The sequence below is a fragment of the Notechis scutatus genome, chromosome 11, assembly GCF_049901735.1.
Source record: "Notechis scutatus isolate UNSWTSFEM ecotype Mainland chromosome 11, rNotScu1.2, whole genome shotgun sequence".
NCBI lineage: Eukaryota > Metazoa > Chordata > Lepidosauria > Squamata > Elapidae > Notechis > Notechis scutatus.
The window spans coordinates 7765610-7791988 of record NC_142019.1 but is presented as its reverse complement, the minus strand read 5'-3'; the positions used below and the strand labels follow the sequence as shown (position 1 = coordinate 7791988).

The window sequence follows — 26379 nt, the reverse complement described above, 5'->3', positions numbered from 1 at the left end:
TCCCCCCCCCCTTGCATCCTCGGGTGGGCAGGAGGCAACAGCTTGGATGTTGACCTCAGCGTTGGTGGGGCACTTCGTATTGGGACACCTTCCGTCACCGTTGCTTTCCCTTCTCCCTTGCTGCCGTGGCGTTTAGAGCAACGCCGTGCGTTGGCGCAGCCACGTGCGGCCAGCCAGGGCTCCTCCTTGCAACCAGAGCCCGGCGGAGACACTTGGCTTCAGGCGCTCCTGTCACCACCTTCCCTTTGCCTTTGAAGGCAAAGCCAATTCTTTTAAAAATGACGCCCTACTATAACAAAGCCTCCCCTGCCCGAGAGGGCAGCCCAACCCCACGTGGGGAGGCAAATCTCCTGGGGCCGCAGCACAGGATCGGCCCACCTCGGGAGAAGCGCCCAGCTGGCATCCTTGCCTGGCACCGGGCAGAGCATGAAGAGCTTCACCTGGGGCGCCCAGTGCAGCTGACAGGCGGGCCCTCCTTCCCGGCAGCAGAGCTCTCACCAAGGCAGCGAGCGCCTCCCTGCCAGACCCTCTGCTCATTCCGCCAGGGCCACAGGTGCACGCCCACCTGCCAAGCAAAAGAGCTGGGCTGACCTGAGCTTGGCTCTAGTCCCTCCTTCCCAAGTCCCTCCAGCGCGAAGCCGAAGGGGCCACCGGGAGAGGCTGCCCAAGGCAGTGGTAGCACCCACCTGTCCGCACACAGGGAGGCGAGGTGATGGCAGCGCTGCTTCCCTGGCCGGCGGAGAGAGCCCGAGGCCCCCTGTCCTTTCCACCCCTCGCCCAGCCCGTCCCCGTCCCCACATATCTCCAAATGTGCCGGCAGCTCCAAACACTGCAGCGGAATGGGCATCAGACAGAGGCGCTGACTTGGCGGGGCTCAGCTCAGAGGATGCGACGCAGGCCGTCGCCTTGCCTCCCTGTCCACGGATGGGTGGGCGCTATCACTGCCTCTGGTGGCCTCTCCTGGTGGCCCCTTTGGGTTCGGGCTGGAGGGACTTGGGAAGGAAGCCAAGCTTGGGTCGGCCCAGCTCTTTCGCTTGGCAGGCGGGCGCTTACCCGTGGCTCGCTTTCCCAGCTCTGCCCAGCCCGCACAGCTCCGGCACTGTCCTGGTGGGATGAGCAGAGGGCCCGGCAGGGAGGCGAGACTGCCTTGGCAAGAGCTCTGCCGCCGGGAAGGAGGGCCTGCCTGTCAGCTGTGCTGGGCGCACCAGGCGAAGCTCTTCGCGCTCTGCCCGGCGCCAGGCAGTGATGGTGGCTGGGTGCTTCTCCCAGGGTGGGCCAATCCTGCACTGCGGCCGCGGGAGATTCGCCTCCCCACATGGGGTTGGGCTGCCCTCTCGGGCAGGGGAGGCTTTGTTGTACCGGTAGTAGGGCGTCATTTTTAAAAGAATTGGCTTTGCCTTCAAAGGTGAAGGGAAGGCGGCAACAGGAGCACCTGAAGCCGAGTGTCTCCGCCAGGCTCTGGTTGCAGGGAGGAGCCCTGGCTGGTCGCGCATGGCTGTGCCAAACACCGCGGCGTTGCTCTAAACACCGCGGCAGCAAGGGAGAAGGGAAAGCAACGGTGGCGGAAGGTCTCCCGATACAAAGTGCCCCACCAACGCAGGCAGCACCACATCCGGGTATGCAACAAAAGTACTTCCCCCGCCATTCCCCCCCATTTCACATGTTTAATATAGGCCTTAATTTGGGGGGAGGGGCTTAATTTGATTTTATGCCAATAAAACATGCTGGGCCTTCCTATTGGTGGAGGCCGTATTGTTGGAGAAACACGGTAGAAATCCAGGATCTACCTGGATTAACAGGGCTAGGCCAGCCAATGTTGTTGCTTTGTGATGGAGAACAGAATTGTTCGGAGTGAGACTCGTTTGCAAACATCAGGGGGATTCAATTGAGGTTTGTTCCACTGCAAAGCTAGAGAACAATGAATTGGAACATTAGAGGTTTAAAGCGACTTCCGCAAGATCTCAAGAGTTTGGAACGTACCTGGTTTGGTCCTGGATCAAAAATCGGAACTAAAAAAGAAATTATTCTGAGGGCAGGGTTTTCTCCAAGTCGGCACCTTCCGTATACGTAAGGACTACAATGCCTAGAATTCCCTGCCAAAAGTAGCAGGGATGATGCAGGATGAGGAGCGAGGAGACAAGTTTCAAGTCCAGTCAAAGAAGCTTTTGGGGTGTTTTGGGACAAAAGCACAGTCCCAAATTCAGCAAAACTGACCTCACAGGGTTGTTGTTTGCAAGTAGTGAGTGTGTACTGACTTGTAAGGACGCAGTGGCTCAGTGGCTAAGATGCTGAGCTTGTCGATCAGAAAGGTCGGCAGTTCGAATCCCTAGCACCGCATAATGGAGTGAGCTCCCATTACTTGTCCCAGCTTCTGCCAACCTAGCAGTTTGAAAGCACGTAAAAATGCAAGTAGAAAAACAGAGACCGCTTTGGTGGGAAGGGAACAGTGTTCCGTGTGGCTTCGGTGCTTAGTCCTGCTGGCCACATGACCACGGAGACGTCTTTGGACAGCGCCGGCTCTTCGGGCTTTGTAACCGAGATGAGCACCGGCCCCTAGAGCTGGAAACGATTAGTACGTATGTGCAAGGGGAACCTTTGCCTTCACTGACTCGTACTTGCAAAGGAAAAGTGGAATATAAGTGTATCGAAGAAAGAGATCTGGTGGGAGGTTGAGTTAGGGACAGGCTTGGTTAGAGGAAAACAGCATACAAAATCGGTGCATAAATAAATGCAACTGTGTATGTATTTTTAATAAAAAAAGTAAATAAATACTGCAAATGTACAGGCCGTCCATTCGTCTACTGGCCTTTCAAAGTTACAACGGAACCAAAAAAGGTGATGTACAATCGGTCCTCACCTTTACGACCATGGTAGCATCCCCATGATCACATGATTAAATACTGCTAGACCTCAATTTGCGACAATTGAGCCGAACTTTTTTTTTGTGGCTAAGCGAGATGTTTGTCAAGTGAGTTTTGCCCCGTCTTTACCTCTCTTGCCCACCATTCCTGCAGAGCTACACATCCTGGGGGAAAAAAACAACAGACCAAAGTCCTTTTCAAGGAACACAGCTGAGGTTTGCAACTCTCCCTGAAATAGGCTCAGATTGTGAAAACGAACCCCGTTCTCCCAAAACATAACACTGTGAGAAAGCCAGATGTTAAAAAGGAGAGATTCAATCTAGGCCTTGAAAAAGGCTACCGAAAACCATCTTCCTTAACCAGCAAATGCCTCTGTAGCAGAGGTGTGTATTCAGCAGGTTCTGACCAGTTCTGGAGAACCGGAAGTGGAAATTTTGAGTCGTTTGGAGAACCGGCCGATGCCACCTCCGACTGGCCCCGCCCCCATCTCTTCTCTGCCTCCCATTGAGTTCCAGCTGATCGGCTGGTTCTCCTTTGGTTGCTCTGCGCAGGAGAACGGAGCTGGAAAGCAGGTTAGTGGGATGGGGAGGGAATGGGGATTTTCCAGTAATCTTCCCCTAGGAGTCGGGGGAGGGAATAGAGATTTTGCAGTATCCTTCTCCTGCCACGCCCACCAAGCTACGCCCACAGAACCAGTAGTAAAAATGTTTGAATCCCACCACTGCCTGTTAGGAATGCAACTCGTGGGTTCCTCATTTGTGGTGGCCTTCAGGAAAGCAGAATCTCAAGGTTGGAACGGACCGGTCAGGAAGAGCTGGTTGAGCTTACACCGTGGAGAAAATCCCTTCTCCAGTGTGGTACAGTGTGGCACAGGACTCAGAAGCTCTCTGGTTTCGTGTTGGAAACAAAAAAAAAAAAAAAACCTGTACAATGACAATCAGCTGGGAAAGCCAACCTTAAAAGTCAGTTCGCATTCCAAGTTCGAGTATTGTCAAAGCCTGCCTCGATTCTCTTAAATTTGTTTGTCAGAAATTTGGAAGTGACAGCATCTAACCTAGAATGCACACGGCTTATTTTGTTCAACTCTTCTTCTTTTCCTTCCCAAGCTGCCATCATATAGAAAGAAACTGGGTGGAGGGGGAGGAAAGAGTCGGCATGTTGAAATTGTTTTTTTTTGTTGTTGTTGGCTTGCTGCTTCGTTCCTTTCTCCAAAACATACAATTCCCTTTGTAAGAGCCAACGTGAGCTGCTGGAATCTGAAAAAATACCAGGCAAAAGGAGTTTTGTAAGTCTCCCAAATGGAATTAGGTTTGGAATTGCACTTGGAATGGGGATCCAATTCAGTTCAACGCAGGGGTGCTTAAGGGGTTGATCCCCAAACCAATAAAATGCTTTCCCCTCCCATTGTTATCTTGGCATTTTTCAAGGCAACATTGACGGGTGATTTTATTCCGCTGTTCAGACAGGGTATAAAGTCATCTCAACGTGTCTGGCACGGGACAGAATCTTAAGGAAGTGACCTTGAGGTTGATGGCCCTTATCTAGGCATGATAGTCAAAACCTGATAAAAACACATCTTGATAATCTGCCACGTTCCCATCCTGTCACTTCACCTTTGCCCTGTTTTAAGGGAGAAGTTTGGGGGTGCAGGGGAAACAAAACACCAAAGCAAGTAGCAACACATTGGCAGTTTATCAGGAGTGCCCTGCGGAAAGACAGAACAGGGGTTGCAACGTCAAGAAAAGGCAGGGGAAAGGTGAATTGATGTCAAAACTCAGCTCCTTGCAGAAAGGATGGCATGAATAGACCTGGAATAAGGAAAAACACTGGATAAGCCCAGGGTAGGAGACAACCAGACTGAGCCCGAAGGAGGGAGGGATCAAATACGTCATCAGTCTTGAGTTTCTTTGCACCCTCAAGAGATCTAAGTCCAGCTCACCTTGAATTCCTTCTGTTCTTAACTCCCACTCGTTTCCCTTGGCTGTTAGTAGTTCAGATTCTTGTAGAGAGCTTAAGCTCACAACAACTCTTTATACTGTACATATTTGAACTGTCTGGATCTCCTGATTTCCCTGGTGCTTAATCCCAATGAAGGATATGTCAGTATGTAAGAAATTATGAGCCAGGATAGCCATAACAAGAAGTCAGCCAATGGGAACTGTTTGGTGACTAAGAAACAGCACATGTTGTGAGTCATGTCAGATAGCTCAGAGCCTGGGCACGGCTTAGGGTAACTGGTCTGTATAAATATAGAGCTTCTGTGATTTCTGAGTTCTGGCAGTTCTGATTCCTTCTGTTTCTTGTACTTGCTACCACATTGCAAGAGCTGCATGGGTGTTGTATACATGCATCATGTTTTATATTATTGTATATAAACAAGTTTCTTCTATAAATAAATCCTGCTGAATTATTTACTTGTGTGCTGGTTGGATTGCTGCAAACTCTAACAGGATAGGTTGTCTGCTCCCTCCAGCTCTTCCTCTACTACAGGAAGCGCACCAACTCCATCAGCTTCTTCCTTCAACTCTACCCAAGAGCAGCCAAGGGAGTCGACACTGCCACAGGGTCAATCCATCAATCCTTTTGAAGGATCAGGCCTTTTAATTTCCAGCAGAGTTTTCAGCTGTAAACTGAATCATCCTAGTTAGTTCTAAAGAACTGGTTTGTAAACCTGTATTTCCTTTCCTCCCTCCTCTTTCCTTCTATGTGATGTCCTGTGAATTGACTTTTTCAACCGTTGTACACAAGCTGCTTCTGGAGGCTTTCTGGGTGGGAAGAATAAATGTTTTAAATAGAGGTAGTCCTTGTTTAATGACAGTCTGGTTTAGTGACCATTCGCAGTGGCAACGGTAAGAAGCAATTTTGCGACCAATCCTTACAGTTAACCGCCATCAATCATCCACGACCAAATGATTCTGAACAGTTCAAGCCCAGAGCAGGGAGAAAGAAAAACTGAGGTCAGTAAGTTTGGATGATAGCAAAGGCAACCCCCCCAAAATAGGATTGTTCATGCTCACATTCAACAGAAGATCCTGCACAGAAAGATCTGAGATGGTTTAGGGCAGCGTTGGCGAACCTTTTCGGCACCGAGTGCCAAAATGGGAGCACCAGAAACAGGAAGAGCAGCTACCCAGCATGCATGCACGCACTGGGTAGCTGAGCTTCCGGTTTCCGGCACTCATGGTCTTCGGTTTCTGTTGCACATGCGCATGCAAAGACTGGCTGGCCAGGGAGCTGCACTTCCAGTTTCCAGCACTCCCCTGTGCACGAAGACTACTAAAGAGGATTTATTTGAAGGTAACGTTCTACATCTGGCACTAATCTGGGCGTAGCCAACTCTGAGATACGTAATTCAGGCAACCGCTGCCATAAGTTCACCATCACGGGTCTAGGGGCAGCGTTTCTCAACCTTAACCTTAAGATGTGTGGACTTCAACTCCCAGAATTCTCCAGCCTGCATGGGGGTTGAAGTCATATCATAAAAGTTGCTGAGGTTAAGAAAGACTTATTTAGGGTAAAGGTTTACACATGAGCTGTACCCACAAAAAAAAAAAAGAGACTCCAAACTGGTAAAGAGTTGATAAATCTGGAGAATTCACATCCCTTCACTCTATTCATCACATCACCAAGTCAAAATTCTAGCAAGTTACAGAGCACTTTAAAAAAAAAAAAAATTGGAGAGAGGGAGGGAATTAAAAAAAAAAAAATCCCTAAGGGAACGCATGACCTTCCCAAGGGCTGTGCAGTGACACACGGAAAAGTCACAAGGAGTTTCTCATGGATCGTAATTGCTCACAAGTTTGGAGTAAATTAGACTGGCGAATGCGTCCATCTAACGTTGACTCAGCTTAAAAAAAAAGAAAAGAGGAAGAGTGGGGGGAAAACAAAGTTTTGGATAGGTTACTGGGGTACTGAGAAAACCCCATCAGAGTTCAGGAGAGTGACTGTGGTTTGGCCTACACGATGAAGAAGCTGAGTATAATATATTTTTCAAAATGACCACCAGAGCATTAGTATTTCTTATACAGCAATTAACACTCTCTGATGCTAAGTGTTCTGACCCAAACCTTTTTAATGCGGCGCTGTGAATTCTGTTCATTCACAGCCAAGAGTCATTCAAAACTAATTGTCCCAGATAAGAGCGAGCCCTTTCAAGGTTGCGGAAGGCTGCCAAGAACAAAAGACTAATGGCAGATAAATATCCAAAGCCGGAAGTTTCAAAAAACAAACTGGAGCAAACAGGGCTTCAACGAGGGCTCTGAGTAGAAAGAACTTCTTTGCTTCCTGCAAAGAAGCCAACCCCGAAGGCTGGCTTTTATCCCTTATGGGAGGGACCATCCCATTCCAGCCTTACTCCCGAGTCACCCATGCTGCTTCAGCTGCTCTTTTCCTCAAGTAGCCCTGCGCGCACGCACACCGAGTACAGGCTCCCCAGGGTCCTCTTTGTCACTGCTGCCAGACTCCACAACCTCCAAAGGAGCACTCCACTCTCTGTTTGTCCTGGCCCAATCTCTGCATCACACACAGGCCCCTCATCCGAGTCCTCACTCTCAGAGATCTCAGCTGTCCGCACCTGCTGCCGGCTAACCACAACACTAAGGAGTTGTACTCCCCCTCCGCACCTGAAAAGAACTCTGTTCCAACTGCCAGTTGCCTCACATCCCGTTACCTCAGTTCAAAGCGGCAGACATTCAACTTTCCCTCAGGAGCAGCCTGGGGCTCCTTACAGTACTAAACATCGGTACCTCACCAAAATGTCTACGCCTTCCCCCTATCAGGCATGATATTCCCCTCAGAAAAAAATCGGGGCCGGCCAAAAGAGACCCCCACCACGCGCCAAGAAATCACCCGCCCGCCCGCCGCCTCTCCCAACCGCCCTCGCACCGACCGCCGTGCGCGCGCCGCCGCCCGCCGCCTCGCTCGCCGCTCGCACCGCCGCCCGACCGCCGCTCGCCTGCCCTCGCCCGCCCACACCGCCCGCCGCTGCCTCCGACCGCCGCGCTCCGCCCGCCCTCGCCGCCGCCCGCCCGCCGCTCGCCCGCCGCCGCGCTCGCCGCCCGCCGCTCGCCGGGCTCGCTCGTCGACCGCCACGCGCGCGCCCACCCGCCCGCCGCCGCACCGCCCGGCGATTTTAATTGGAAAAATATCATGCCTGCCCTATGGAACCATTTCGGAACTTATGGTGGCGAAGCGATATTCCCTTACGAGTTTCAATCACCGACCACCACAGAGCCAATGGATTGCGAACCGAATTTTTTCCTGCATAGCGTCCCAGCCCAAACTCATTTCTTACACTGACCTCCTCAGTTCAGACGAATTTGTGCCTTCTACTCTAACACCAGTTAAAGGGGGGGGGGGGACACAGGAAAAGATTTACAGATTGCGATTAGGAAAACACAAGTAAGGGAACCTGCGGAAAAGTATCGTCAAGGTCATCCCTAAGTCAACAGAGAGGCTGTAAAAAAAGTACGCATCCGATATCCTGTACGTTAATCAGGCCGATGCCGTAGCAAAGCACGAGTATCTAGCTAGTGGCTTAATACGGGGGGGAGAGCAAGGAGATGGCTTAGCATTGCATAGGATTCTTCATGGTCAGACATTCGAGGATGCTTTCTGAAGAAAGCTAAGGGGACCCATTGTCCCTTCCCTGCTAGTTAGAACACAGAACACACAATCATAGGTCAAAAAGGGACTTCAGAGATCTTCTAGTCCAATCCTCTTCTCAAGGCAGGACACTTTACACCAGGGGTGTCCAACCTTGGCAACTTTTAAGACTTGTGGACTTCAACTTCCAGAATTCCTCAGCCAGCAAAGAATTCTGGGAGTTGAAGTCCACAAGTCTTAAAGTTGCCAAGGTTGGACACTCCTGCTTTACACCATTCCAATGAAATAGGAATTGGAAGGGACCTTGGAGGTCTTCTAGTCTAACCCCCTGCCTAGGCAGGAATCCCTACACCACTTCAGACAAAGGGTTACCTAATCTCTTCTTAAAAACTTCCAGTGTTGGAGCATTCAGAGAGCCTTGGTGGCGCAGCGGTTAGAGTGCAGTACTGCAAGCTACTCCTACTGCAATTTGGCAGATCGAATCCCACCAGGCTCAAGGTTGACTCAGCCTTTCGTCCTTCCAAGGTGGGTAAAATGAGGACCCAGATTGTGTTGGGGGCAAGAGGCTGACTCTGTACACCGCTTAGAGAGGGCTTTAAAGCACTGTAAAGTGGTATGTAAGTCTAAGTGCTTGTCCTTCCTTCTTTCCTTTCCTTTCCTTCCTTCCTAGTGGTTAATGCAGTATTGCAGGCTAACTCTGCTCATATTGCCAGGAGTTTGATTCCTGACAAGCTCAAGGTGGACACGGTCTTCCATCCTTCCAAGGTGGGTAAAATGAGGACCCAAACTGTTGGGGGCAAGAGGCTGACTCTGTACACCACTTAAGAGAGGGCTGGAAAGCACTGTGAAGCAATATATAAGTCTAAGTACTATTGCTATTCACAACTTCTGGAGGCAAGTTGTTCCACTGGTTAATTGTTCTCACTGTCAGGGAATTTCTCCTTAGTTCTAAATTGCTTCTCTCCTTGATTAGTTTCCACCCGTTGCTTCTTGTCCTGCTCTCAGGTGCTTTGAAGAATAGCTTGACTCCCTCTCCTTTGGGGCAGCCCCTGAGATATTGGAACACCGCTAAATGATTGATTGATGCCTTCCCTTTCTCCCATCCTTCCGACGATCCTCAAACTCCGATCAGTTTTTTTTTTTTTAATGCTCCATCATCCCCTTCCTGGAGCTGACAGAAGCTGGAGAGCCGCAGGTACCCCGTTCTTGCCCAAGGAAGGTGAACAGAATGTCAAAACATCTCAAGTTTTTCTGGGGGCAGCTGGTTCTCGACGTGCAGTCGTAATGGAGCCTGCCCATAGAATGCTAATCCTAGACAACGAAAGACACACAGGCCTAAAAATGTTCACCGCACATACACACTGAATCCTGTGACATTAAAAAAAAAACAACCCACAAAAAGTTTTATTTACATTAATATTATTAATGCAAGTGTTGCTCCCACCCCAATCTTCACGAAATCTACTTACACATGGTCGGAAAAAGAACAATATATATCTCTATGGTGTTTTTTTTAAAAAACAACAACTATCACCCAAGTTCAGAGTCCATGCCCTTTACACATCTTCATCTTCATCATCGCTGATCACGTATTTCTTCTGTTTCTTGCTGACCTTCTCGTCATCTTCGGCTTTCCTCTTACCGGAAGACTCACCCTCCTGAAATTAAAAATATATATATATATCAGATACAAGGCACTCAACACTGTCCAACTATTTACAATGTCTGCACTGTTAATCTTCTCATCACTCCTTATCACCCATCCCCTCCCACTTGTGACTGTATGGCTGTAACTTTGTCGCTTGTATCCTTACGATTTATATTGACCGTTTCCTAGTATGATTTGATTGCTTATTTGTACCCTATGACTATCATTAAGTGTTGTACCTTATGATTCTTGACTCTTGATGAATGTATCTTTTCTTCTATGTATACTGAGAGTATTTGCACCAAGAGAAATTCCCTGTCCAATCACACTCGGCCAATAAGGAATTCTATTCTATTCTATTCTATTCTATTCTATTCTATTCTATTCTATTCTATTCTACTATTCTACTCTACCCTACCCTACCCTACCCTACTCTCTATTCCAGAGGTCTCCAAACTTGTCAACTTTAAGACAAGTCTTAAAGTTGTCAAGTTTGGGGATCCCTATTCTAATTCTAATTCTATTCTATTCCCTTAGGTCAGGGTGAAATAACTTGGAGGTTAGTTTTATTAACTCCTTATAGCTTTAAGTAGATATAAATTCTGAAATAATGACAGTAACTTTGCATATTGAGCTGGGGCTGAGTTTCTCCCCTACTTTCCCAAATACACGTGATACATCTTAATACAGATGGTTGCCTTCCAGGTCAATACATTTTCCCCCTAGATTCTTTATGCATATCTTGAAAAATTCAAAGGTTCTCCCACTGTAACCAGTCTCCCAAAGCAATCCTTCTCTAAATTATTTTTAGGCAACTAATGATGACTTATATGATTAAAAGGATGCTCTTATTTTTTAAAAAATGCAAATGTCTGGGCATGCCACCATAGTTGTGTCACAAGTGCTGTGGTTTTTTTTTATTTAATGCTGAAGCGCCACTTTGTGGTAAAGCTGAATAACACTCAAACTGAATAGCTTGTTAGCTTGAAAAAGAGGAAAAAAACAAGCTTTCCATTATCTGTTATTAGGAGTTCATTTCAGGGCAGAATAAATAAAACCCCACAACATTGCTGAGAATTTTCCTGCTTATCAACTGCCCCCGCCCCAACCATAATCCCACCACTGCAAGTTTTTTTTTTTTTTTTTTTAAAAACAGAGACTGATTGGCTATCAAGAAAGAGAGTTTTGATGACGGATTTCTGCAACGGCGGGGAATAGACGTGGGTGGCCTTTGATATCACTTCCAGCTCTGGGTTTGTATTTTCTTTTTTATGACCCTTTAATCCCTTTATTCGGGGTGGAATCGGGGTGACTGAATGGAGCTGAGCATTTACTGGCCGGATGCCCTTCCTGATGCCTAAGGGGAGTTCGCAGCACGTATTTTCTCTTTGCGTCCTGACGGAGAAACGTCTGCCTGCTGCCTAGGATTGAACTCTCAACCTTCCGACTGGGAAGCCAACATCTTCACCTCTAGGCCACGGGGCTGCTGTCCAGCTCTGGATTTATACTGCTTTGCTGAAATGGATTTTTTTGTTATTCTTGGGACAGGTTTTCTATACAGGAAATCCTCGACTTGGAACAGTTCATTGAGTGACCATTCAAAGTTAACAATGGCACTGAAAAAAGCGACTTATGACCATTTTTTTTACAGTTACGACCTTGGCTAATCCCCATGCTCATTTGATCAAAATTCAGACGCTTGGCAAGTAAATCCAATGTCTGCCATGGGTATTTTTGGTTGGAAATCGGAAGTAAATGCTGTTTTTTTTTTTAAAAAAAACCACTATAAATCGCACTTATGACCACAGGATAGTGCATACGGCTGAAAATGCGAGCTAGTTTCTGAGCACCCAAAATGCCATTATGTGACTGCAGTGTGTGTGTGTGTATGTGTCTGTCTGTCTTGTCTATCTGAACTTTGAATCCAGATCGTAAGTAGCCCTGGGAAGGTATGTCGTAACTCTGAATGCTCCCTAAAGGACTGGTTATAAGTCAAGGACTACTTGTACACATATTTATTTGTTTATGGCCTTTATTATTATTATTTAATCAATGATACGGGTTGATCTAAATCAGAGGTGGGGAATGGAACTACGGCCCCCTTTATGACTTGTGGACTTCAATTCCCAAAATTCCTGGCTCAGGAATTCTGGGAGTTGAAGTCCACAAGTCATAAAAGGGCCTTCGTTCCCCACCCATCTAAATGATGTAAATTAGCTTGGCCATCCACAACAGGCATGATATTCCCCTCTGAAAAAAAAATCGGGGCCGGCCAAAAGAGACCCCCCCCACCGCGCGCCAAGAAATCGCTGCCCAGCTCCCTTTTCCTGCCGCTCAGCGGCCTCCGCTCGCACCGCCCGCCCGCTCGGGCTCCGCTCAGGTATCCGGCTGGGGCTGTCAGGAGTTGCTACCGCCGGCGCGGCTCCAGTCCCGCGTTGCCCTGGGAAGGGAAAGGCAAAACCAGGAGCCGCTGCTGCCGTTGCAAAGCGCCGCCACGGCTCTTCCTTTTTGCCTTTCCCTTCCTGAGGCAACGCGGAACTGGAGCCACGCAGAGCTGCGCCAGCGGTAGCAACTCCTGACTCGGGGCCTCCGAGGGGAGGGGGAAGGAGGAGGAGAAGGGGGGGAAAGGGGGGGGCGATTCCCCAAAAAAATCGGAATTCCGATTTTAATCGGAAGAATATCATGTCTGCCACAAAGACTTTGAAAAACAGCATACTTGCTTGTTATATTTCAGGGGTGACTGGATTCAAATTTGGTGAGACACCTCAAGATTGTCCTTTAAATGGCAGTTTCGCTGTACCTCAACCCAGAAAGATGAGAGTTACGGACGGGCTTATCAACTGATGTCCAGCTTCATCTGGATTCTCTCACCTCATCACTGTTGAGCTTCTTCGCCTTGAGCAACCTCTGGGCTTTCTCCTCATCCGAACCATCGTCACTGTCTGAAGAATAAATTCGAGCGCGCTCCTCTGGAAGAGAAAACAACTCATGATACGCCGAAGTCCAGGCTGGAAAACAAAACCTTAAGATGCAGCTTAGAAACTGGACATTAAAAACCGGGTTGGAATAAGCAATGACAGGCCCCTCTCGCTCTATGCAACCCAGCGTGGAAAATGCGAAGAACGATACCGATATGCTTATTTGCACAAGCAAAACGCTGCGCGGTGCAGAAAAGGAGAAAGAACAAGGGAAAGCAAATACACGGTGCGAAGAGAACACAACAGAAGGTACACACTGAAGCGTAACACCGACCCAGCTGCAATGTTTGCAGAAAAGCGAATGGGCTGACAAGGAAGAGGACAGGTGACGGAGTGAGGGCAGCCCCTGAGATAAGCTCAAGGCTCCCCCCAACTTGGCACCTCTCTCTCGGCACTGGACTAGCCAGACTGGCTTAGAGACTGGGAGTGGTGGGCTGGGACCAGTCCGGAGGAGAGTGGGGGAAGGATACCTCGTATCCCGCCTTTGTATCTGTTCTTGATGGCTGCCAGGCTGATGGCCTCTTCTCCTTCTTCTTCTTCGTCGTAGCGGTCGGGCTCCAAGTAACTGGCGCTCAGGCCCCGCTGGTGTTGTTTCTCGCGCATCCTTCTCTGCTGGGATTCCCTACGGATGGACGCTCGCAGCCTTTCCTCCTCTTTCTGCAGGAGAGAAGAAGAGAAGCCGGGATGGTTGCTTTAGGTTTCTGTGTTGGGGACTAAATGGTAGAAGTAGAGTTCTTTAGAATTCTTTAATTGGCCAAGTGTGATTGGACACACAAGAAATTTGTCTTGGTGCAAATGCTCTCAGTGTACATAAAAGATACACTCGTCAATAATCATAAGGTACAATACTTAATAATAGTCATAGGGTAGAGTAGAGTAGAGTAGAATTCTTTATTGGCCAAGTGTGATTTGTCTTGGTGCAAATGCTCTCAGTGTACATAAAAGATACACTCGTCAAGAGTCAAGAATCATAAGGTACAACACTTAATAATAGTCATAGAGTAGGGTAGGGTAGGGTAGGGTAGGGTAGGGTAGGGTAGGGTAGAGTAGAGTAGAGTAGAGTAGAGTAGAATTCTTTATTGGCCAAGTGTGATTTGTCTTGGTGCAAATGCTCTCAGTGTACATAAAAGATACACTCGTCAAGAGTCAAGAATCATAAGGTACAACAGTTAATAATAGTCATAGAGTAGGGTAGGGTAGGGTAGAGTAGGGTAGGGTAGAGTAGAGTAGAGTAGAGTAGAATTCTTTATTGGCCAAGGGTGATTTGTCTTGGTGCAAATGCTCTCAGTGTACATAAAAGATACACTCGTCAAGAGTCAAGAATCATAAGGTACAACAGTTAATAATAGTCATAGAGTAGGGTAGGGTAGGGTAGGGTAGGGTAGGGTAGGGTAGGGTAGGGTAGAGTAGAGTAGAATTCTTTATTGGCCAAGGGTGATTTGTCTTGGTGCAAATGCTCTCAGTGTACATAAAAGATACACTCGTCAAGAGTCAAGAATCATAAGGTACAACAGTTAATAATAGTCGTAGGGTAGGGTAGGGTAGGGTAGGGTAGGGTAGGGTAGGGTAGGGTAGAGTAGAGTAGAATTCTTTATTGGCCAAGGGTGATTTGTCTTGGTGCAAATGCTCTCAGTGTACATAAAAGATACAGTCGTCAAGAGTCAAGAATCATAAGGTACAACACTTAATAATAGTCATAGAGTAGGGTAGGTTAGGGTAGGGTAGGGTAGAGTAGAGTAGAGTAGAGTAGAGTAGAGTAGAGTAGAGTAGAGTAGAGTAGAATTCTTTATTGGCCAAGTGTGATTTGTCTTGGTGCAAATGCTCTCAGTGTACATAAAAGATACACTCGTCAAGAGTCAAGAATCATAAGGTACAACAGTTAATAATAGTCATAGAGTAGGGTAGGGTAGGGTAGGGTAGGGTAGGGTAGAGTAGAGTAGAGTAGAGTAGAATTCTTTATTGGCCAAGGGTGATTTGTCTTGGTGCAAATGCTCTCAGTGTACATAAAAGATACACTCGTCAAGAGTCAAGAATCATAAGGTACAACAGTTAATAATAGTCATAGAGTAGGGTAGGGTAGGGTAGAGTAGGGTAGGGTAGAGTAGAGTAGAGTAGAGTAGAATTCTTTATTGGCCAAGGGTGATTTGTCTTGGTGCAAATGCTCTCAGTGTACATAAAAGATACACTGTCAAGAGTCAAGAATCATAAGGTACAACAGTTAATAATAGTCATAGAGTAGGGTAGGGTAGGGTAGGGTAGGGTAGGGTAGGGTAGGGTAGGGTAGAGTAGAGTAGAGTAGAATTCTTTATTGGCCAAGGGTGATTTGTCTTGGTGCAAATGCTCTCAGTGTACATAAAAGATACACTCGTCAAGAATTCATCAGGTACAACACTTAATAATAGTCATAGGGTACAAATAAGCAATCAAATCATATCTGGACAAGGCCAGATTAAAATAATTAACCATGGTGATCTCTGAATTGGAGCCAGTTGCTCAGCTCACTCTGGCTCATGGAGGAGTAGCACTGTGCAAATAAAATTTATTTTTCATTCGTTTGATGCTTTGATCCCTCCTTTAATACATCGTGCATAACTCAACATACCTCACACTCCTTCCTCCTCCTCCTCCTATTTTCCTCACAACAACCACCCTGTGAGGTGGGTTGGGTTGAGAGTGAATGAGTGAGGCTCAAAGTTACCTAGCTGGCTTTTCAGTCCCCAAGGAGGAATTAAAGCTCTCGGGCTTCTGCTGATTGGCCCAAGGTCACCCAGCCGGCTTTCATGCCTAAGGCAGGACTAGAGCTCACTGTCACCTGGTTTCTAGGCCAGCACGTTAGCCACAAAATAAAGGGAGAATTCTACCTGTGTATTTCAGAACAGAAACAGAACAGGCAAAAGCAAGGAAACTATACCTGGGGATACATCAATTGATGCAGGCATTTAATAAGCCTTTATTACTTTTTATGAAGCTGCTCCCTCAGCATGCTCCAAGGAGCATATTCAACAAGGTAGGGGTCTTAATCCTATGATAGCTTAGGGCAAGGGCCTTCAAACTTGGCAAGTTTAAGACTTGTGGACTTCAACTCCCAGAATTCCTGAGATAACATGACTGGAGGAGGAATTCTGGGAGTTGAAGTCCCCAAATCTTCAAGCTGTCAAGTTTGAAGACCCCTGGCTTAGGGTCCCTTTAACACTATAGAGCAGGGGTCTCCAACCTTGGCAACTTTAAGACTTGTGGCCTTCAACTCCCAGAATTCCAGAGATAACATGACTGGAGGAGGAATTCTGGGAGTTGAAGGCCACAAGTCTTAAAGCTGTCAAGTTTGAAGACCCCTGGCTTAGGGTCCCTTTAACACTATAGAGCAGGGGTCTCCAACCTTGGCAACTTTAAGACTTGTGGCCTTCAACTCCCAGAATTCCAGAGATAACATGACTGGAGGAGGAATTCTGGGAGTTGAAGGCCACAAGTCTTAAAGCTGTCAAGTTTGAAGACCCCTGGCTTAGGGTCCCTTTAACACTATAGAGCAGGGTCTCCAACCTTGGCAACTTTAAGACTTGTGGTTTCAACTCCCAGAATTCCTCAGCCAGCTTTGCTGGCTGAGGAATTCTGGGAGTTGAAGTCCACAAGTCTTAAAGTTGCCAAGGTTGGAGACCCCTGCTATAGAGATCAAAGATCTGCAGACTTTGAGCAGAAAGGCTAAGAAACAAGGCAGCCAAAATTTACAGTTCTGGCTACTGTAGAGAAGAGAGGAAAGGGAAAGGAAAAGGGAGAGTTTAAGGATAATATTTACCTTAATCATTTCTGTGCGTTGCGACTCCGGATCGCGGCCAGCCATGGGCAAAATGCGGATCTTCTGCGTCTTTGAACATCGGTCCGCCAACGAGAGGGTCATCTTTCTGTGCGTGGCGCTGTCTGTGGAGTGTGGCCTGCGACAAATGAAGCAAGTTAATGCTTAGGGGAGGGAAGGTACCTTTTGAAAGAAAAAGGACGTGCCGTTAAAATATTTGCACACTTACCGGAAGGTCAATTTGGTCTTGAAGACGGCCTGTCCCTGAAGTCCCGTCCCTTGTCGGATGAAGAGATGGTTGTGGTCTCCTTGCAAGGGGGCTTTATAGACGTCGAAGACTTCGTTCCCCAAGTGTAAGGACATGCTTCAAAAAGAGAGGATAATTAATCCATCGATAAACGGATCAAGGAGAAAAGCAACCCAGAACTAAGATGAAATTTCTTGACAGTGAGAACAATTAGTCAGTGGAACGGCTTGCCTCCAGAAGTTGTGAATTCTCCAACATGGGAAGTTTTTAAGAAGAGATTGGACAACTATTTGTCTGAAGTGGAGTAGGCTTTCCTGCCTAGGCAGGGGGTTGGACTAGAAGACCTACAAGGTCCCTTCCAACTCTTCTCTTCTCTTCTTTTGTATTGCATTCTATAGTATTCTTTTGTATTGTATTGTATTCTAATTCTATTTTCTTTATTCTATTCTATTCTATTCTATTATTCTATTCTATTCTATTCTATTCTATTCTATTCTATTCTATTATTCTATTCTACAGTATTTTGTATTGTATTCTAATTCTATTTTCTCTATTCTATTCTATAATTCTATTCTACAGTATTCTTTTGAATTGCATTGTATTGCATTGCACTGCACTGCATTGTATTCTAAATTCGTTGGTGCCATTCAAGACAATCTCAAGTTTTCCTCGCCTTCAATTAATGGGACCAAAGAGCTGAAACCAAGAGGAAAATCTCCCCTAAGAATAATCTCTTCTACCCTCCGCCTCCAAACATGTTTTAAGCTTCACAGTTTTCCAAGCGTCAGCTTACCTCCCGTCAGACCACTTGACGATTCGTGCATTACTTTCTCGGATCTCCTGACCTTCTTCATCTCGGCGAGTTCGCCAACGTATTGTGTTCTCTACCTTTCGAGGCACAAAAGGGTACAAAGAGGATTGCAGTCAAGGAGCAGACAATGGCTGCGCAGTCAGGCAAGAGAAGTAGGGGAAGAGGAACGCCCCGGGATTCTAAGCCCTACCTTCAGTTTTAATCTCGTCCTGCCTTCTTCATCCAGCATCTCCTCGTCTTCAAATTCATCCTCGTAATACTGAGGATCGAAAGGCCTGTGGGACAGTAAGATCGCACAAATCCAGTCAAAGAGTTCTCTCACTCCAAGCACAAATGACCAGGCTCATAGTATTACCCTACTTGGGACATCTATATATATAAAAGCAGAGACAGAATTTTCCCACCTTATTTTCCTCCCCAAAAACTAAGCCCGATCACATAGTTTCGTAGCGAAGCACGGGTACCGAGCTGGTATTATGTAAAGAGGACTAGCTTGCTTGAAATGGCTCAAAAGCTGGAAAAGGTGAAAGGAAAGAGAACAATCATCAGCTAAGATTTTTTTTAAGGCACTTGGGATGATCTCACCACAGCCAAACCAGAAGCCGTGAGAAGGTTAAGCTTCTTTAGATATTGGATTATAAAATCCCACTGCAATTCTAGGAGGCTCCATATTAGGGTGATTTTATTATGGTTTTATCTTAATTTAAAGTTTAGTTTAGTTTACTTGTCACTGCACCTTGTACAGTGAAATCAAACACCATCTTCAGTGCACATTGAAAACAAAACACAAACACACATCCTTCACATTTCACACGTTGAACCGAAAACCCCCAACACTGCACTAACACTGCACTATACAGTAGAATTCAACAGAGCTACTGCCCTGTGATAAAAACTGTTTTTCAGCCTATTTGTCCTTGTTTTTATTATCCTGTACTGTCTGCCAGATGGTAATAAGTTTTTAAAAAGGGTGCCCAGGATGAGATGGATCTTTGAGAATGTTTTGAACTTTCTTAACGCAGCGGGAGCTATAAAGCTCTTCCAAAGAGGGGAGAAGGCAACCCATGATCTTCTGGGCAATGACATTAACCCTCTGGAGTGCTGTCCTATCTGCCACTGTGCAATTGGCAAACCATACAGAGGTACAGCAAGTTATTATCTCCTATATTGTATTGTCTACCTATCTTACACAAGCACACGCACATAAACATACATCTATATTCTGATGCTTTAAATTAAATTTGTATATTAGTGATTGCATGACTTCTGTAGATGCCATATGCTAAATAAATAAGTCAGCAGCAGGGTTAGGGTTGACTGAATGTGGCTGAATGTGGAATGTGACTGAATGTGTCAGTGGCGATGGAGCAAAAGTCAAAAAGGAAGCCAGATCCGCTGCGACTAATTTAACAACTGCACCGATTCACATAACAAATGTGGCCAGGAAAGTCGTGAAACGGGGCAAAATTCACTTAACAAACATCTCACTTAGCACTTGATTGTGGTCGTACGTCCAGGGCTCCCTGCATTTTTCCAAGATTCGGCTTATGACTTTCCCCCTCCTTTTTACCTGGGTTCCACACTGAGGAAGTTGGGAAGCTTTACAAAATACAGGTCGTTTCCCAGATCCGTGTTGACTTTTGGAATTTCTACTTCTATCCGTGTTTCAGGGATGGGTTCTTCTTCTTGCTGATCCTCATTCAAACCATTCTCATCCTAATCCAGAGGAGGAAGAAAAGGTCTCAAATCGGTTATGAAATTGAGTTGAATATCCCTCTGTATATTTGTGCTTCAGGTCTTTTCTTATTAGTTCTCTTACTGAGAATTCGGATGCATGGACTCAACGTGAGGCCTGCTTAAAATATTAGCTACAGGAAGCAAAGGTTGGCTTCCTGCTAAATGAGGAAGTAAAACAGCCACAAAGAATTATCTTGCCATCCTTTGCCTTGAAAAGGATAGATGCTAACAGGACACTACTGATTTGGGTGCACGCCTCCTCCTCTTTGTACTGTATATATGTGCGTATCTTGAGTAAGTTGTTGGGGATAAATACATGCCAACTACTTGGTGGCTTCAAATCTAGCTATCTTTAGAATACTGTTTTTTCAGCTGTCTGCAATCTTGTTTTCCTTATTACTCCATGCTCTTACATGATATGTTACATTTGCATGCAAGGCAATTCACATGGGAACTTGGAAATTTTATTTTGTGAAGTAAGCTAACCAAGAGGCTCAAAGCCACCACTAGAAGAAACTTTGAGATTCTTTACTCTTAGTCAAGGAGAGAAGCAATCTAGAACTAAGGAGAAATTCCCTGACAGTTAGAACAATTAACCAGTGGAACAATTTGCCTCCAGAATTTGTGAATGCTCAAACATTGGAAGTTTTTAAAAAGATGTTGGATAGCCAGTGGTGTAGGATTTGCTACTTAAGCAGCGGGTTGGACTAAAAGACCTCCAAGGTCCCTTCCAACTGTTATTCTATTCTATTTTAGTCTATTTTAGGTTTTCCTCTGCAGACAAAATTTGTCTGTTATGTTCCTAGTGCCCCTCCTTTCCACATCTCCAAGGTGGTGCAGCTAATGCAGGCGTAGAAGACAAACAGACTAATGTGCTGAAGATTAATTCTCAGTGATCCCTTCAGAAAGCAGCTGTGAATTATCGTTACTCTTTGGCTAACAGGATGATTGCACAGCATCCAATCTTTAGAACCAAAGGATCCAAATCTCATCTCAAAGTTTCCGATCAAGGCTTTTATTGAGGTGACCGGGTCAAAAGAGAAGGCTATTCTTTGCCACCAATGCTGGGACCTCTACTTACAATAGGCTGCCCTGGGGTTGGTGGCTTGTCTTCTCCGTCACTTCCTGAAGAGATATCATCTGCTCCTCCAAACAAATCCATGGCGTCTCTGTTATCTTAAGCAGAAGTTTAAACAGAAGAATTATGGTATAGAAAAAGACGAGCGAATCTGGCAAAAGGAAAAATGAGAGACCTACAAAATCAGAGATGGAGTGGACCAGAAGCTGGTTTAGAACAAGGCTCAAATGTCAGCCTAAAGTTAGTAAACCAAGTGGGCAAAACAGTAATACACACACAAGAACATCAATCTCCTACACAAGAACATCCTTTCTTTCGAGTGGCTCAGTGGGATATATATGGCCTTGTCAGATGATCTCTTAGGAGGAAAGCTGAGAAGGAAATAATTCACTGGTTTTAAAAAAGACCAGTAACACGATTTCTCTTTTCTTTTCAAACGAAGTAGTAATTTGGGCACATCTTATATAGCAAAGGTCTTCAAACTTGACAGCTTTAAGACGTGTGGACTTCAACTCCCAGAATTCCTTAGCTAACATGACTGGAGGAAGAATTCTGGGAGTTGAAAGTCCACAAGTCTTAAAGCTGTCACGTTTGAAGACCCTTGTTATATAGGATTTGCTGCAACCTCCAGGTTTGGAGAATTTGGATCAGGGTGAAGGATCCAGTCCACAGTACAAATAGTGGTTTAAAGGAAACCTTCAGTGCTTGAACATCAGAACTTCTTACAGCCCCACCCATAGAGCCCTGTGAAACTACACCTATGACACTTTTGGGGGGGCTAAAAATGTACAGCCGAGCCTGGAAATCTCTGCACTAGGCCACTGGAGGCAAAGAAGAGTGGCTTGCCACTTAAAATCAAAGCGCAATGCAAACAGAAGAGGAGGACGCAACGCGTCGCTTACTTTTTTGTCCTTCCGCATCGCTTTCCATTTCGGAATCTGATGCAATTCGCTTCTTGCTCTTCATTTGGGGGATATCGTCGTCACTGTCGCTGCCTCTTGGCGATTCTGTGAGAACATAATTTTTTTTTTAGCCTTCCATCCAGGGTTACACACCCTCCCAGACTAGCTTTTCCAGCTGGAGCCCTCAAGATGCTAGAGAATACAATCATCAGCATGCTGATTCCCCCATATTTGCATGTCAATTAAAACCTAATTTGGGGCCACATAAATCAAGCAGACTGTGAGAAGCAGGTCTGAAGGTACTCATCTCTGAGAAAAATAGCTGGTCAGTTTTGCTTAACCAAAGTCTGTCATGCCGTGTACAGTGACAAACTGCTGACAGTGATTTATCTAGGAAAAACATGCCCACGTGGCAAGGGTTCATTTCATTTCTCTTTGCAGTTTAGAGACCACACTGCATGGCTTATCAAATTAAAAAGTAGAAAATAATAATAATAATACAAAAACAAAAGCCCAGAGAATTTTAAGAGATAACACCTTACTGGATTCTGCTCGCATAATCCGCCATCACGCAGTCCTAAACGCTTGGGAAGTGTTCGACTAGTGATTTGTGATATGAAACCCAGCATAGTTATCTCGTTTGCTGTGTATACTGTCATTTTTGTGTATAATATAATAATAATGCAAAAACAAAAGCCCAGAGGAGAATTTTAAGAGATAACATTCTGCCGGCTCTCAGCTCAGCCTAATCCAGAGTTTTCCAACCCCAGCAACTTTTAAGCCACGAAGACTTCAATTCCCAGCAAGTCTTCAGAGCTTAAAGTTGCTGAAGTTGAGAAACACTGTCTTAACCCAAAGCCTGGGGGGAACAGCTACATTTTTTTGCAATGTTTTGAGCATAATAGCAATCGCACTTAGACTTATATACCGCTTCACAGCCCTAAGCGGTTTTACAGAGTCAGCCTCTTGCCCCCAACAATCTGGGTCCCACCTCGGAAGGATGGAAGGCTGAGTCAACTTTAAGCCTGGTGAGATTCGAACTGCCAAATTGCAGGCAGCCGACAGGCAGCAGAAGTAGCCTGCAGTACTGCACTCTAGCCAATGCCCCACCATGGCTCCTAATAACCAAGATCAATGGAACAACCTAGGAATCCCTTTGGATTTGCTTAGCTAAAACTCCCATCATTCCAAAGCAGCATGGCTAGAGTTCGTGAGAGAACCAGGTTCAACAAAGGCATCAAAGAAAACCCACACGAAGGCTAAACCTTCAATATATCTCGCACTCATCCACAAACCCCCATTTCTTTTACCCAATTTGTGCTCGCGTTCCTCTTCCTCCTCAGACAAATGGCGCTCTTCATCCTCTGAATGCTGAGGCCTCTCGTCGTCTGAATTCGGAAGCTTCTCCTCTTCCGAGTGGGCCACCCGTTCATCCTCGTCCTCCGAGTTCTGCATGTTTTCTTCATCGGAATTCCGCGGCCTCTCCTCATCCTCCGAGTTCTGAAGCTTCTCTTCGTCAGAGACTTGGGGTCTCTCATCTTCCTCATCAGACTGGTCCATCCTCTCCTTGTGGTCCGAGATCTGGGTCCTCTCTTCGTCATCAGAGTTCTTCTCCTCTTCGTCGGAATGCTGAATCTGCTCTTCGTCCTCTGAATTCTGGAGCTTCTCGTCCTCCTCCGACTGATCGCTCTTGTCCTCCCCGCCCCATTTTTCATCCTCGGAATGGGCTTTCTCGGATCCTTCCGCCTCAGAGTGGCGGCTTCCTTCCTCTGATCTGCGATCTTCATCGTCTTCCTCATCGTGCGCAGCTTCCGAGCCACTGTGCTGTTCGATCTCGGACTGGTCGTTCTCCTCGTGTTCAGAGTGCGCCGAGCCTTCAGAATGAATGTAGGAGCGTTCGGACTGGTTGTCGCTGCCGCTGTGGTGAGACACACCGTCGTCCTCACTGTCTTCACCGAACAACTCTTTATTGCTGGGTTTTAAAGCATCTTGATCATCCTCTCGGTCGCTCTCGCTACCGGAAATGTTACTAACAGAGCCGGTGTTCTCTCGGTCCGAATCTGAGTCCGATCCGGAGTCAGTGTCTAGCCAAAACACAGAGAAAAAAAACCCACAGTATTCATCAGAAAATAAGAATCAGATGTCTTACAAAGCAAACATAACACTACCACTTTGAATTTACAGTATTCATTCTGCCTGAAGGAAAGCATATATTCTTAGAAAAGGGGTTGGGAATATTAATAAAGAGAGAAAATCAGTATTAAATGATGCCAGGGTGCCTATGGAGGTTCTTGGACATCCAGTCACAATTGTCTCAAAGGTGTTTTTTTTCCAAGAGACAACTGGACTTTCTGGTTTTTCTGTGAAGATGTTTCACTTCTTATCCAAGAAGCTTCTTCAGTTCTGACTGGATGGTGGGAAATGGCCTCTAGAAAAAGCACCTTTGGGGTGCCAGGGTTCGTTTCAACACAATGTAAAAAAAAAAAAAAAGAGAGCCAGCAGCAAACAGGAGTGGGGTTACCAGATATCTGAACAGGCAAAGGAGGAAACGGACGGTTGGAAAAGGCCGCAAATAGGGGGGAAACCTGCAAGAAGTGTATTTCCATGCACCTACGTGGACATTCAATTTTCCAACCTCAGAAAGACTGGTTTCACAACTGGAATGTTTTTTTCCAATTAAACTTTCTGACACTGAACCAAAATTTATTATTATAGTTTTATCCTGCCTTTTTTATAATATAACTCAAGAAAGTGCACATTCCTAATACTCCTGCCTGCTAACAAGGAACCCTAAAAAATGGGTGGAGCCTGAAAAGGCCCTCTGCACATGCTCAGAGGAAGGGAGGGGGAAAAAAGAAGGAAGGAAGGAAGGAAGGAAGGAGAGAAGGAAGGAAAAGGAAGGAAGAAATGAAGGAAGGAAAGAAGGCAGGAAGAGAGGAAGGAAGGAAGGAAGGAAGGAAGGAAGGAAAAGAAAGGAGGGAGGGAAGGAAAAGGAAGGAAGGGAAGAAGGAAGGGAAGAAGGAAGGAAGGTAGCAAGAAAAGAAGGAAGGAAAAGGAAGAAAAGGAATGGAAGAAGGAAGGAAAGAAAAGGAAGGAAGGGAACCCCGAAATGTTCTCCGGCTGCGTTTCCAAATTGGGGCAGGCCCCCCGCGCATGCGCGACCCGCTCCCTCGCCCTACTTCCTCACCCCTACCTTTTTGCTCCGGTTCCGTGTCGGCGTCGCTCCCGAAGAGTTCCTCCATGTCCGCCATGCCGAGCGAAGCCCAATGCTCAGGCCGGAGCCACGGCCCCGGCGCTGCTCGGTGACGTCACCGGGCCGCGACCTGGCCCCTGAGCGGAAGGGGCGGGCTTCCTCGCAGTGATTTATTTAGGGAACAAAAAAAAATGGCGGTCGGTTGCTTTTCCACCTTGCCACGATTTCAGGGTTGCGCCTCTTGACTTTAATAGATCTATGGCAACGCCTTCCTTGTTGAGAAAAAGGGAGGCCAGAAAGGAAGTTGTTGTTTCCCATAGAGATAAAATGGTAGAGTCGCACGAAAAAAGTGACTTATGCCCATCTTTCACCCTTATGACCGATGCAGCATCCTCATGGTCACGTGATTTACAACCAGTGATTTACAACCACTTGCTTGACAACTGGTTCATATTTACGAGGGTTGCAATGTCCCGGGGTTGTGTGATCCCCCTTTGCAACCTTCAAACAAGCAAAGTTGATGGGGAAAAACCAGATCCACTTAACAAGCGGGCTACTCAACTAACAATTGCAGTGATTCGCTTAACAAATGCAGCAGGAAAAGTCATAAAATGGGGCAAAAGTCTCTCAACAAACTTCTCACTTAGCAACATAAATTTTAGGCTCCGTTGTGGTCCTAAGTTGAAGACTACCTGTAGAGTAGCCTCTTCCTCTATCACCATCTCATCCCAGTTGCCTCCATGTTATATTACAGCTTCCATCATTCTCAGTGAACACGTCAGGCTGACCTGATTGAAGACAGTTTTGTCAGGCAAAATTTCTTTGTAATCCATGATGTTTGTTTAAAAAAGACAAAATATGCACCTGGGCTATAAAAATGCATTCACTGTATTGTTGGATGCAGACTTTTGACTGTTATTTGCATTTGTGAGATGGCACTAAATGATGACAATAACTTATGGGAGGGACAGAAAACTTTTCTGTGATAATAACTATTAAAAGAGCTTTTAAAATATTTTTATTATACTAATGACAGCATGCAGTTTGGGTTTGGGATGAAAGTCTGTGCTTGTTTTTTTTTTTTTTTCTCCAGTGGGAATCTCAACCAAAACATTTTACAGTTTGTAATGTAGAAATGGTGTTATTTGCATCAAAAATAATAAGACCGCTCCCTCCTAAACATACTGATGTGCTACGAATCTGTTGAAGATGTTCATCTTCCTTACCTAGGTCATGGAGACCTAACCTTAACGCTAAGGGGGATTTTCCCATGTATTTTACCAGGAAACATAGATAGGGCAGGTTTGAAAAGTCACCCCCTTCCTAAGCATAGCGATGCACTAGGAATCCATTGGCTCTCCAAATTCATGGGGACCTAACCCTAAGTGGGTTTGCCCCCCTATGGGATTTTCCCATGTACTTTACCAGGAAATGTAGATAGGGTGGGTGCAAAAATTCAGCCCCCTCCTAACCATATCAATGTGCTAGGAATCCATTGGCGATGTCTATTTTGCTGTCTGAAATATTCAGGAG

General features: G+C 46.1%; 1 protein-coding gene and 1 long non-coding RNA gene across 2 annotated transcripts; both read right to left on the bottom strand.

Moving 5' to 3' along the window:
* Window positions 1-4279: 4279 nt before the first annotated feature.
* Window positions 4280-7522, bottom strand: LOC148129692 (uncharacterized). The gene is made up of 2 exons (XR_015750789.1): window positions 4801-7522; window positions 4280-4669 (listed from the first exon to the last, which is right to left on the bottom strand). It is a non-coding gene; the product is annotated as an uncharacterized LOC148129692 (long non-coding RNA).
* Window positions 7523-9867: 2345 nt separating this feature from the next.
* LEO1 (LEO1 component of Paf1/RNA polymerase II complex) lies at window positions 9868-25002 on the bottom strand. Its single transcript, XM_087972717.1, has 12 exons — window positions 24847-25002; window positions 22964-23737; window positions 21654-21758; window positions 20755-20849; window positions 19507-19652; window positions 18127-18211; window positions 17919-18013; window positions 17108-17242; window positions 16882-17017; window positions 13562-13748; window positions 12985-13082; window positions 9868-10123 (listed from the first exon to the last, which is right to left on the bottom strand). Exons 1-12 carry the CDS (start codon window positions 24902-24904, stop codon window positions 10022-10024), a joined length of 2016 nt encoding a protein of 671 aa, XP_087828843.1. The 5' UTR covers window positions 24905-25002; the 3' UTR covers window positions 9868-10021.
* Window positions 25003-26379: the final 1377 nt, after the last annotated feature.